At 44.0% G+C, this 13,848-nt stretch overlaps 1 protein-coding gene across 1 annotated transcript in view; it reads right to left on the minus strand.

The window, feature by feature from the left end:
* Window positions 1-699: 699 nt before the first annotated feature.
* Window positions 700-13,848, minus strand: part of LOC109899960 (dystroglycan-like) — an 89,796-nt gene continuing 76,647 nt past the window's right edge. The window contains exon 3 of the mRNA XM_020495635.2: window positions 700-9,111. Within this exon, the coding sequence (XP_020351224.1) occupies window positions 6,832-9,111 (2,280 nt within the window). The 3' untranslated portion in view covers window positions 700-6,831. The remainder of the gene's footprint in view (window positions 9,112-13,848) is intronic.

Consider the following 13,848-nt stretch of genomic DNA (forward strand, 5'->3'; position numbering starts at 1 on the left):
TGTATCAGTAATATTTTAGTGCTTCAACACCTGCATTGCTTGCTGTTTGGAGTTTTAAGCTGGGTTTCTGTACAGCACTTTGTGACATCAGTTGATGCAAGAAGGGCTTTATAAATACATTTGATTGAAATTTGTTTGACAAACATTTTATCAGTATTCATATTCCTTCATTTGAAAAGACACCGTCAACCTCCCCACACAAACCTCTCTGCAATGTCACAGCTACAGAGAAAACACACGTGTTTCTTAGACCCATGTAAAGTAGCTTGAGGGATATATGTGACGAAAAGAGATATAAAATGCCGCTCTTACCCAGTGTCTTTGGGTTCAATATGGGTCTAAGTTCATTGAAGGCTACCTAGAACACAAAAGCAATGCTTTCTGCTATCACAAGGATACTGGACAGATAGAGCTGAGTATGACACACTTGTAGTTGCAGTTGAGATACCTTGTCTTTTTTTTTGCTTTCTGGTACAAATAAAATGTCCGTCAAGAATGAACCACTCCCATTGGTAGATGACCAAACAACCAATAAGAGGTCACAACAATAGTTGGGTGAAAACACTTTTTTTTTTTAATACAAGATTTCAACGTACAGTGTCTAGTGGCATAAATAAAACAATGTTATTTAAACACAGGAGAAGAGAAATGCATTTTTCACCATGCATTGTTTACTCAAGCATTCATCCATGTGTACAACCCTCTTTTCTAGGTTGTAAGTTCCCTGTGGTCAAGGACAATGGCTGTGGTCAAGGACAATGGCTTTTCCCAACCGCTCCAGATGGAAAACCATTTCCCTTCCATCTGCATTTTCTCAGTCTATTTATCATCCCTCTAATTCCTCCCTCCTTCCCCATGGGGTATCATCCCTCTTATTCCTCCCTCCTTCCCCATGGGGTATCATCCCTCTAATTCCTCCCTCCTTCCCCATGGGGTATCATCCCTCTAATTCCTCCCTCCTTCCCCATGGGGGTATCATCCCTCTAATTCCTCCCTCCTTCCCCATGGGGTATCATACCTCTTATTCCTCCCTCCTTCCCCATAGGGTATCATCTCTCTAATTCCTCCCTTCTTCCCCATGGGGTATCATCCCTCTAATTCCTCCCTCCTTCCCCATGGGGTATCATCCCTCTAATTCCTCCCTCCTTCCCCATGGGGTATCATCCCTCTTATTCCTACCTCCTTCCCCATAGGGTGGCTTTCAGAGAGGCTAGCTCTTTGTCATGTGTTTTAGCATGTCAATTGAACGTCTGTCTGATACCTGCAATGTGTTAAGACAAGCCAAATAACTTTCACTGCGCTGTACTTTGGCAACCATTTTGTTTGCGAACCAGAGGAGTCCCATTTTTATTGGGAACGCGGTGGGGGAAACAGGTATTTAGACAAAAATGAAGGACAAACAGTGTATAATGTCCCCCTGAATCCATTATAATAACCATATTATTCTTCTAGGTATTATAATCATCACTATCACTATTGTTACTATCATCAATATTCCAATTGTAAGTACTAATTCACTCATGAATGTAAAAACTAAATGAAAAAAAAATAACATTCTCTATAGCGAACAAAATAATATACTAAAATATGCACCTTGAAGGGGCTTTCGGGAGGCTTTCAGTCAGTCCTTCTTGCTGCATATGAAGAAATTCATTTCTAAGGCTGATTTTGATTTGACACACACACACACAGACACACACACACCCACACACACACAGACACCCACACACCCACACACACACACACACCCACACACACCCACACACACACACACACACACACACACACACACACACACACACACACACACACACACACCAATCTCTACATTTCAAATGGGCAAAAAAAAGAAGGAAATCGAATCAAAGAAAATGAACAACACGGAAAACAGAAAAGCTAAATGAGATGGAGGGTGAACTCGTCCGAAACGTAAAGGTTGCTACACCTGAAACAGAAAAGCTAAACGAGATGGAGGGTGAACTCGTCCGAAACGTAAAGGTTTGCTACACCTGAATGTTAATCCTTCAGGACAGCTATCGTGTTCTAAAAGAATAGAACAATGTGTTTTTTTTTGTTGATTCCATATCTTTCGCAATAACCGTTTGCTAATATCTGAAATGTAATGCTGAAATGTAACTTGAAATGAAGCCAAAAGCAAAATCAGATCATCCTCTTAATTGGAGTCAAATGGGAATAAATCAGAATTTGAGATACACACGTCACTAAAACTTTCACTTACGTCATGTACGATTTTAACACAACCTGTACGCTTCACACGTATTTATCTGAAATTAGGATCAGTGTAACTAGGATCAGCCCGATTCTTCGCTAGCCTAATGAATGAATTGAGCTTAATGCTGAAATGACTACGCCACTTAAAATATGCGCAAACCAACAACAAACAACAACAAAAAACCTGTCCTTGTACTATTCTACTTACCTATTGTTCTACGAACCTCACCTCAAACGTGGATCAAATCTTCATCAATCTCAGTAACTGTCATAAGTAACTATATATTTCTAATTTGACTAACTAACAACCCTATTGGGATAAACCATCTAGGACTATTATTGCAGTGTGTTCCTCGTCCTGAAATCAATAGAGCTGAAGTGGAGACATGATCTGTGGACGTGGGGGGGGGGGAGCAAGTTCTTTACATAATAACCAATAAACTCTGTCTGTATTTCATGGCGGTGATGGAGGCATTGAACTGAAAGGACGAACATGTTTCACCTTTTTGAACGGTTCCTATGTGTCATCTGGTCAGATTAATAATACCGGTTTTAGTTCAAGGAGAAAGAATTACGAGCCGGTTATTGTGACAGGAATCAGGGAGTCTCAAAATGGCTGACAGATTAGAGAGATGGATACACTCCTTAATGAAACCTCTACGGACGTACACATACTGACTCATCAATATGGGGAAGCATTAGAAAACCAATTATAACCGAAGCTCATCAATTAAAAATAAATCTCTATATTATAATGTACGGCAACATACCGAGATATACCATCATAATCCACTCTGTATTATATATATATATTGATGATTCATTCATTCAAATACTATGGGAGCTTTTTGGATTAGAAATTCAAACGTGTGAAGAAGGAATAATTATCTGGATATAGATAGACAGAGGTCGGCTTCCATAATAAATGGACACTCAAAAAAGCAACACTTGGTATCTGGCAAAAACAAACTATGTAGGTACATCATCATCATTATGCGTGCACATCATCATCATCATTATGCGTGTACATCATCATCGTCATTATGCGTGCACATCATCATCATCATTATGCGTGTACATCATCATCATCATTATGCGTGCACATCATTATGCGTGTAGTACATCATCACTCATCTAACCTGCATTGACCACTCACCACCACCACCACCAGGCAGCTCCTTACATTATTGCAAAGGGTCACTTTCAAAGTCGTTAGTGAAGAATTTGAACATTAAATAAAATGTGTGATTACATAAAATGGGTCATTCTGTATAACAGGAGGTACATTTCAATTCGACAATATGGCAAAATCAAAAAAAAAAATCGCTTGAAATAGGTGACCAATGAGAAAAGGTATATAATAAGGAATCAATTCTCTACTCTAAGATTTTACAAATTGCAGTACACTATTCATGTATTTATAGATTATTTTTTTTAAACAATTTGATGCTGTATCAAAAACGTTGTTAAAAAATTAGATAAGAGATTTTATCAACCATTTTTTTCTGTGTTTTCTGCTAATCTTGTTATTGTTATTATTCCCATTTCTTTCTTTCTCTCTCTAACTCTCCTACCCTCCTCTCAACAATGACCTTTGAGTTGTGAATACATGTTGTATCCCTTTCAGGACATTCTCAATCACTCTCAACGGCCCTAAACTGTTTTACCGCATAAACTGTGAAAACAAGAGTATCATCACTACATAAAAAAATAAATTACCCCTTGTCTAAAATAAACTGCAGGAGGCTTTTTCCATATCTGATTTACACAAAACGTTGTTTTTTTGGGACTAAAAATACACACAGGCCGATCCATCGTTATTTACAGAAGACACTTGTCACCATATAAAGGCAAAATGGCATTCAAATGGTCAATGTTATGATCATATTCGCATCATTTTAACCCATTTTAAACAAGAAAAGTTAAAAAGGGGCATTGTATTGTCTTATATTTCTCTCTTGAATGATTTTGGGTGGCTTTGGGAAACTCAGGCAAAGTAAAAAACAAGAAATCTGGTCATAACCAGGCCAGGGTAACCATCTGATAATAACCAGGCCAGGGTAACCATCTGGTCATAACCAGGCCAGGGTAACCATCTGGTAATAACCAGGCCAGGGTAACCATCTGATAATAACCAGGCCAGGGTAACCATCTGGTCATAACCAGGCCAGGGTAACCATCTGGTAATAACCAGGCCAGGGTAACCATCAGATAATAACCAGGCCAGGGTAACCATCTGGTCATAACCAGGCCAGGGTAACCATCTGATAATAACCAGGCCAGGGTAACCATCTGGTCATAACCAGGCCAGGGTAACCATCTGGTCATAACCAGGCCAGGGTAACCATCTGGTAATAACCAGGCCAGGGTAACCATCTGATAATAACCAGGCCAGGGTACCCATCTGATAATAACCAGGCCAGGGTACCCATCTCGTAATAACCAGGCCAGGGTACCCATCTGATAATAACCAGGCCAGGGTAACCATCTGATAATAACCAGGCCAGGGTAACCATCTGGTCATAACCAGGCCAGGGTACCCATCTGATAATAACCAGGCCAGGGTAACCATCTGGTCATAACCAGGCCAGGGTACCCATCTGATAATAACCAGGCCAGGGTAACCATCTGATAATAACCAGGCCAGGGTAACCATCTGGTCATAACCAGGCCAGGGTAACCATCTGATAATAACCAGGCCAGGGTAACCATCTGATAATAACCAGGCCAGGGTAACCATCTGGTCATAACCAGGCCAGGGTAACCATCTGATAATAACCAGGCCAGGGTACCCATCTGGTAATAACCAGGCCAGGGTACCCATCTGATAATAACCAGGCCAGGGTAACCATCTGATAATAACCAGGCCAGGGTAACCATCTGGTCATAACCAGGCCAGGGTACCCATCTGATAATAACCAGGCCAGGGTAACCATCTGATAATAACCAGGCCAGGGTACCCATCTGGTAATAACCAGGCCAGGGTACCCATCTGATAATAACCAGGCCAGGGTAACCATCTGATAATAACCAGGCCAGGGTAACCATCTGGTCATAACCAGGCCAGGGTACCCATCTGATAATAACCAGGCCAGGGTAACCATCTGGTCATAACCAGGCCAGGGTACCCATCTGATAATAACCAGGCCAGGGTAACCATCTGATAATAACCAGGCCAGGGTAACCATCTGATAATAACCAGGCCAGGGTAACCATCTGGTCATAACCAGGCCAGGGTAACCATCTGATAATAACCAGGCCAGGGTAACCATCTGATAATAACCAGGCCAGGGTAACCATCTGGTCATAACCAGGCCAGGGTAACCATCTGATAATAACCAGGCCAGGGTACCCATCTGGTAATAACCAGGCCAGGGTACCCATCTGATAATAACCAGGCCAGGGTAACCATCTGATAATAACCAGGCCAGGGTAACCATCTGGTCATAACCAGGCCAGGGTACCCATCTGATAATAACCAGGCCAGGGTAACCATCTGATAATAACCAGGCCAGGGTAACCATCTGATAATAACCAGGCCAGGGTAACCATCTGATAATAACCAGGCCAGGGTAACCATCTGATAATAACCAGGCCAGGGTACCCATCTGGTCATAACCAGGCCAGGGTAACCATCTGATAATAACCAGGCCAGGGTAACCATCTGATAATAACCAGGCCATGGTACCCATCTGGTTGTCATAGCCTTCCATGTTAACGTTCACTAACCCTGACTAGGCCTACCTACTAGGTGTACCGTTCCTTTCTGATTGGGGGAAAAAGAGATCCTGCAGGCTATTTCAGTCAGGAGATCTGCTCCACCACCAAAACAAACGAATCTAATCTAACCTTAAAGATATTAAGTAAAAAATAAAACAACAACTTTTTTTAATACTAATTTCTAATTCTTCCCTTGTTATGCTCATCTTGACTAGACATTGTGTGAATAAGGGTAAAAACATACAATTAGTGTTAAAAGGCAAACCTTATTGAATCCAAACAGCCACCGCCACATCGATCAACCACTGTGTTTAACTGTCTGCAGATCAACCTGATTATGTTGTGTTTGTTTTCATTCATAGAACTCTCTATCTCATCATTAAAAACCTTTTTGCCTGCAGTGTGTTTGTTTATTGTCCTCTTGTATTATTCAAGATAAAAGAAGATTAAAAAAAGGCAAGTAGTTTGATCTTAAAGTCAAGTCAAAAACAGAAGAACCAACCAAAAGACACAAAATAAAACAAAAGGCCATTTAGTTTCAAATGGAGAAAAAAGCTGCTGGGACAGGAGGGGCGTGTCTTCTCAATCTAGCTGTTCAGCTGTAACCAATGAGATGACGAGAGACTGAATAGTGTCATTGTTGTGGCTATTGTTGCCGAGGCTACCACCTAGTTCTCCCTCCCATCATTCAACTTTAACTCAGCCTTGATCAGATCAGCCCAAAACCCTCCCAACCCAAAATGTCCGAAGTTCATTGCCACTTTGCAGAGCCTCTACCCTCCTCCTCCCACCCCTTATTTCCAAACAGACAACACTGGTGTGAGACGGTTACAAGTCCCCCCTGCTTCCCCTCTCCTCCTCTGGAGGAGCCAGCTAACCTTAGGGTGGCACGTAAGGTGGTGGGGATCTGTAGGGGGTCATGTTCTTTGGACGAGAGCCTTTACCTTCCATGGGGACAGTGAAAGGGGGTGGAGGCTGGTAGGGAGGGGCATTGGGATCCTCATCCCTCAGAGCTGTGTACTCCCCCAGAAGGTCCTGGTTCAGGGGGGTGGTCTCTGGACTGGTCATGTTGGGGTACTCAGGCGGGGGCAGTGGGGGTTTCTCCTCCTGCAGGATGAGGGGCATGGAGGAGGACGGAGGGGGCTTGGAGTCGTCAAGCTCGTCTGCGAAAATGATGGGTACCCCCTTCTTGATGAAGGTAGCCTGGTCCTCGATGGTCAGCTTTCCTTTGCGCTTTTTACGGTAGCAGATCATGGCGATGATGCCGGCGATCAGCAAGATGGCCGCCACCACTACCGCAGGGATGACCGTGTGAAGGTAGACGTCGTCCGTGCTCTGGCGTCCGGCGCCGAGCGCCGGGGTGACGGCCGGGGGTAAAGGAATGGTGATTTCACTCGGCGGCACGAACATGTAGTTCCGGCAGGCAGCTGTCCCTTTGACCTTGATGTCGATGGGTTTGAATTCAGGCTCCATGGTGGAGATGAATGTCTGGGAGGGCCTTCCCTGGGCGTTAGAGATCCTCCTGGACATGGTCTGAATCTGCTCCTTGGGACAGGGGTTCTGCTGGAGGCTGTTGTTGGTCCACTCCACCATGATGGATCCCTTGGTGATGTTCCTCAGGGTGATCGTGCTGCTGTTGCGGTCCCCGAACGAGTACGCCAGTTTCTTGATGAGCAAAATCTTCTTGTGGATGTCGTTGGTCACTTGGTGAGGTTCCCCGTGGAAACGAGCCTGGAACAAGACCGGGGACTTATCATTGGGAGCCCAGCGGTTCACACGGACCTCAAAGGCATCGATTGCGTTCAGACCGCCCTTATCGGTGGCCTGCATGAAGTACTCGTGCTTCCCGATGTGGTTCGAGTCAGGTAGACCATACAGCAGCTGACTTGTGCTATTGAACTGTATCCAGGAATCATCTCCGACCACTTCGTTGTGGTTCATCCTCAATGTCAACCTCAACTTGTCTGTCGTACCGTCCTCCTTGTCAAAGAAAGTATCGGATGGAATTTTCACTTCAAAATATGTGCCCACGAAGGCATTGACCTGATCGATGGGGTTGCGGAGATCTGGTTTCTCGTTTCTTGGGTCAGGCACGATGGACGACGGGGTAGTGCGCCTGGCTGGTTTGGCTGTGGTGGTCTTGGGCTCCCTTGGCATCGGAGTGGTCTTCGGTCTCTTTGGTTTCTTGGTTGGCTTTCTGGTGGCGACTGTGATGGGTGGAGGGAGTGTCAGCGTGGCTTCCACAACAGTATGCCTGGTCATGGTGGGTTCAATGGAGATGGTACTAGTGGACTCCATCACTCTGGTTGGCAGGGGTGCACCCAGAGTGGGAGTGTGGGAATAAGAGTCTCTGACACGGATCGTGGGCTTCATGGGCAAGGGCACAGGCCCTCTCATGGGTGGGGCAGAGCTGTCTGTGGGGGCTGCAATGGCAGGTGACGATAGGGTGGGTACAATGCGAACAGGGGGCTCGACGACAGACGTTGGGGGAAGCAGAGCTAGAACAGGAGTAGGGGTATTGTTGAGCTGGCGCCTCACCCGTTTTGGGATATGAGGCTTCTTGTTGGCGATGTGCCAACCGACGACCGGATATCCCAACTGAGCCGACATAGTGCCCTCTTTAGCCGGCGCCTGGACACTACTAATATTAGGGACGTTACTCTGGTCCAGGGAACACCCCAGCTTCCAGGATAACAGGGCTCCGTTCTCCACCACCTTTTTGGCATTTCCCGGTCCGGCCATGAAGGCGGACATATCGAACAATCTGTTGTTGACCACGGGAAGTATCTTCATGTGCTGTAGCTCCACGCCAGAGAACTTCTTCATCTTGTCCAGCAGCTCCACCCTCTGCCTGGAGCTCATCTTGGTGAGGTCGGCATCCAGAATCACTGTGAGCACCGTCACCGGCTCCTCGTTGCCACAGACGAATGGCTCTACCTCGTTGTTGGACGCTGACTGGATGGCTACCTGGATCGGGTCAGTGTCAGCATGTTCCTCTGGGTGCACCTCGATGGAGAAGATATCCTGGCTGCCATTGGATGCGGAGACGGAGATATAGTGGACACCCTTGTCCTCACCCAGTGGTAGACCCTGTAGGACGTTTCTCTCCCAGTCCCAGTGCAGCCATGTTGGTAGCGTCTCCTTGCCTGACTCAGTTATCTGGGGAAAAAAACAAAAGATAAAGAGTTGATAAGTCTTTTTTGATTCAATTAATAATTTAAGATAAAATATTGTTATGTTATATGTTATTGTTGTGAGAAGCTGCTGCTGGTGATTTTCTTCACACAATTTCTATTTTTTCTAATAGACAAAACTAAGTTTCTCTATAAGGTTAAAAGGTGAAATATAGTGAACAATTCATAAGATACAATTCATTTTAAAGTACATCTAGCAGCACCTTGCAGATCTATACATTTACTTGCAGATCTATACATTTACTTGCAGATCTATACATTTACTTGATCATGTGTAAATTACGTCTCCGTATTCGAGCATGGGTAGGATGGTCATCTGAATCAGGCTTAGTTTGGCAGCTGGGGTGAAAGATGAGCGATTATGATAGAGGAAACCAAATCAGGATGTACCCTTAGTTTGCAGCTTTGATATGTGTGAGAGAAGGACAGTGTACCGTCTAGCCAAACTCCCAAGTACTTGTATGAGGTGAGTATCTCAAGCTCTAAACCCTCAGATTTAGTAATCACAACGGTGGGGAGAGGGGCATTCCTCTTACCAAACCAAACCATAACCTTTGTTTTGGAGGTTTTCAGAACAAGGTTAAGGGCAGAGAAAGCTTGTTGGACACTAAGACAGATTTGTAGTAGAGCATTTAACACACAATCCGGGGAAGAGACAGTTGAATATAAGACTGTATCATGTGCATATAAATGGATGTGAGAGCTTCCTACTGCCTGAGCTATGTTGCTGTACATTGAGAAGGGTGTGGGGCATGGATCGAGCCTTGGGGTACTCCCTTGGTGACAGGCGGCGTCTGAGACAGCAGCTGTTCTGACTTTATACACTGCACTCTGAGAGAGGTAATTAGCAAACCAGGCCAAAGACCGCTCAGAGACACCAATACTCCTTAGCCGGCCCACAGGAATGGAATGGTCTACCGTATGAAAAGCTTTGGCAAGTCAATAAAAATAGCAGCACAACATTGCTTAGACTCAAGGGCAATGGTGACATCATTGAGGACCTTTAAGCGACACATCCATAACCTGACCGGAAACCAGATTGCGTACCAGAGAGAATACTACAGACATCAAGCCAGTCAGTTGATTATTGACATATTTTTTCAACACTTGATGAACAGGGCAAAATAGAAATTGGCCTATAACAGTTAGGATCAGCTTGATCTGCCCTTTAAATAAAGGATGCACCGTGGCTGCCTTCCAAGCAATGGGAACCTCCCCAGAGAGGACAGACAGGTTAAAAAGGTCATAGGCTTGGCAATGATAAGGGATGCAACCTAAAAGAAGAGAGGGTCTAAACCATTTGACCCAGATGTTTATTTTGTGGTCAAGTTTAAGGAGCTCCTTTAGCACCTCGGACTGCAGGAAGAAACGTTGTAGTGGGGCAGGGTAAAAAGAGGGAGGAGCATCAGGGCTAGTTGCATTAGAAGGGGTGGGAGATGAGGAAATGTTGGACGCATGGCTGAGTCAAACAGGAATCCTGACTTAATGAAGTGGTGATTAAAGAGCTCAGCCATGTGCTTCTTGTCAGTAACAACCACATAATCACCATTAAGGGACATGGGCAGGAGGAGGGTTTTTTCTCTAGGTCTTTAACAATTTTCCAGAACTTCCTGGGTTAGACACACAGACAGAGAACTGCACCTTAAAGTAACTAACTTTGGCTGGTTAGCCTGAGTGCACTTAATTCTCATTTGCCTGAACGAGAGCCAGTCAGCCTAAGTATGCGTGTGACGATATTTCGAAAAATGCAATTCGAGGTGGAGTAATTCTGCCAGATCACGGTCGAACCAGGGGCTGAACCTGTTTGAGATTCTAATTTTCTTTATGGGGGCGTGTTTGTTAACAATACCACAGAAACGATTAAAAAATAAGGTCCAAGCGTCCAAGGGGATCAAGTTTACAGAGGCCAGGTCATGAAGGAAGGCTTGCTCATTAAAGCTTTTTACAAGAGTCTATGACAAATCAGGACAGGTCGTTTCACTGAGCAACCATTACGAACCTAGTGATCACTGTTTTACAGCTTAAAATCATTACAGAAAACACCAGACTGATACCTATCAGGATTATTTGTGATGATAACATCAAAGAGAATAGCCTTTTCTGGGTGTTTGGAGTCATACCTTGTGGGATTGGTATTAATCTGAGAAAGATTTAGGGAGTCCCATTGCTTTAGGACTTGGTCAGGTGGTTTAAGCATGTCCCAGTTTAGGTCACCTAGCAGGACAAATTCAGAGTGTAAGGGGCCAGGAGAGAGCTTAGGGCAGGTCAGGTACTGGCCAGTGCTGATGATGAATGACAAAATTCAGCAACAGTCAAAAAATTGTTATTTGGAAAGTTTAATGCTTAAAACTAGTAAATCAAATTGTTTGGGGACAGACATGGTGGAGACAACTGAGCACTGAAGGTGTTCCTTGGTAAAAATTGCCACTCCACCACCTTTGGAAGATCTGTCTTGCCGAAAAAGGTTATAACCAGAAAGGTTAACAGTGTTCAAATCACTTTTTCTTAACCACATCTCAGTAATGATTGGAGCTGTGAACCCACACTTTCAATTAGGTAATAAGCTTCTAGTGTTTACGTGCAGAAAACACAGGCCTTTATGGGGAGCAGAAATCAGTGAAGCAGATTTTCAGAGCACAAGTCAGAATTGGGGCTAGCAACAGTAGATGGGCCAGGGTGTGCATGCACATTTCCACATACCATCAACAGTAATATATTCAAGGCACGGGGTAGGACAGGGAGAGCTCTGCAGTCTTGATTTCAAATCAAATCAAATGTTATTGGTCACATGCGCCAGATACAACAGGTGTAGGTAGACCTTACAGTGAAATGCTGAATACAACGGGTGTAGGTAGACCTTTCAGTGAAATGCTTACTTATGACATTTGAATCAAATCAAATCGAAGGTATTTGTATAGCCCTTCTTACATCAGCTGATATCTCAAAGTGCTGTACAAGAAACCCAGCCTAAAACCCCAAACAGCAAGCAATGTGCAATAGATGACAACAATATCCTATTATACAGCAATTTAATCAGGTAACATGAATATAAAGCCGGCCAGAGGTGGGTAGAATAGGACGGGAGGCCAACAGTCCATGTAACTAATAGAGAGTCAGAGTCCCGAGTGTGGGAACAAACATAGTCTGTCCCACGGTTGGGTAAACAAGAAAGTTCATAGTCAACAAAGCACATAGGAGTCGTGGGATAAATAGCATTAAGCACAAGAAACAATATATAACGACTTGGGGTTGTAAGTTTGGAGTAACTTGCCCCAACAGAGGTGAGTGAAACATCGGGAAAGAGGGGGGAGTGTGGCGGGGGTACCTGTACCAAACAGGGGGAGACAACCAGGGCAGACAGTGAACAGATCGCAGGTGGAATCCAAGCAGCAGTGCAGCAGGCAACGGGAATAGATGTCACACAAACTGCAGAGAAGCTTTTTTTCAGGAGGAAGATCCCTTGTAGAAAATCCCAGCAAGCTAGCTAACGTAGCTAGCAAGTCTCTGTCTACCCTGTCTTTCAACGTGGAAAAGCAGGTCGTTAGCTAGCTATATCTCTTCAGTTTCGGCGGATGATCCTTTACGACATTCAATTTTTTTTTCCTGTGGCTGTTGTAATTTGGAGATGGCGAGGAGGATATCTTCTGATGTGATCAAAGCAACAATATCGTTTCTTATTGAGGTAATTTACAATTGAAGTATCCTGGCTGTATATCTGATTTCAAAATAGAGATAAATCCAGGGGGTACTGTGTTGTAATGACCGCTGCACAGAGGGAGGGGGCTTCAAAGGCCTATGAATTTGGGTGGGGGAGGCTGGAAAACTCTTAATGCCATTGTTGGGTTCAAGGGCTTTGACACCTCTCACTTCACACTTCAGTGCTAATTGAAGTTGCAGCTGGATCTGTTCAGTCCTAGCAAACTCGGTAGCGTTAACTTAGCATTCAGTCCTAATAAAGTACAATATAACATTGTAATTTATTTGTCTTCTTGGCTGTAGAAGTAGCTTCAGACTAAACATTACTCTCTCAGTTCCAGGTTGGATGATGTTTTCACGTTTCTTGTTCTTCTTTTGCCGGTCGTTGGTTTGCCAGAACATTTGCTGTATAGACCTTGGAAATAAGAATCTTGGTAGTAGGAATCCTTCCAGAATAATTTTGTCCGAAATCAGGTTGTAGGTTGGAGTTTTGATATGGAGTGAAGGTTATGTTGTGGAGGGTAGTATCCTGTGTATACAGTTGAAGTTGGAAGTTTACATACACCTTAGCCAAATACATTTCAACTCAAGTTTTTCACAATTCCTGACATTTAACCCCATTAAATATTCCGTGTCTTAGGTCAGTTATGATCACCACTTTATTTAAAGAATGTGAAATGTCAGAATAATAGTAGAGAAAGTGATTTATTCCAATTTGAATTTCTTTCATCACATTCCCAGTGGGTCAGTTTACATACACTCAATTAGTATTCGGTAGCATTGCTTTTAAATGGTTTAAATTGGGTCAAACGTTTCAGGTAGCCTTCCACAAGCTTCCCACGATAAGTTGGTTGAACTTTGGCTCATTCCTCCTGACAGAGCTGGTGTAACTAACTGAGTCAGGTTTGTAGGCCTCCTTGCTCGCACACACTTTATCAGTTCTGCCCACAAACTTTCTATAGGATTGAGGTTAGGGGTTTGTGATGGCCACTCCAATACCTTGACT

This window comes from Oncorhynchus kisutch, linkage group LG1 (genome assembly GCF_002021735.2).
Source record: "Oncorhynchus kisutch isolate 150728-3 linkage group LG1, Okis_V2, whole genome shotgun sequence".
Classification (NCBI taxonomy): domain Eukaryota; kingdom Metazoa; phylum Chordata; class Actinopteri; order Salmoniformes; family Salmonidae; genus Oncorhynchus; species Oncorhynchus kisutch.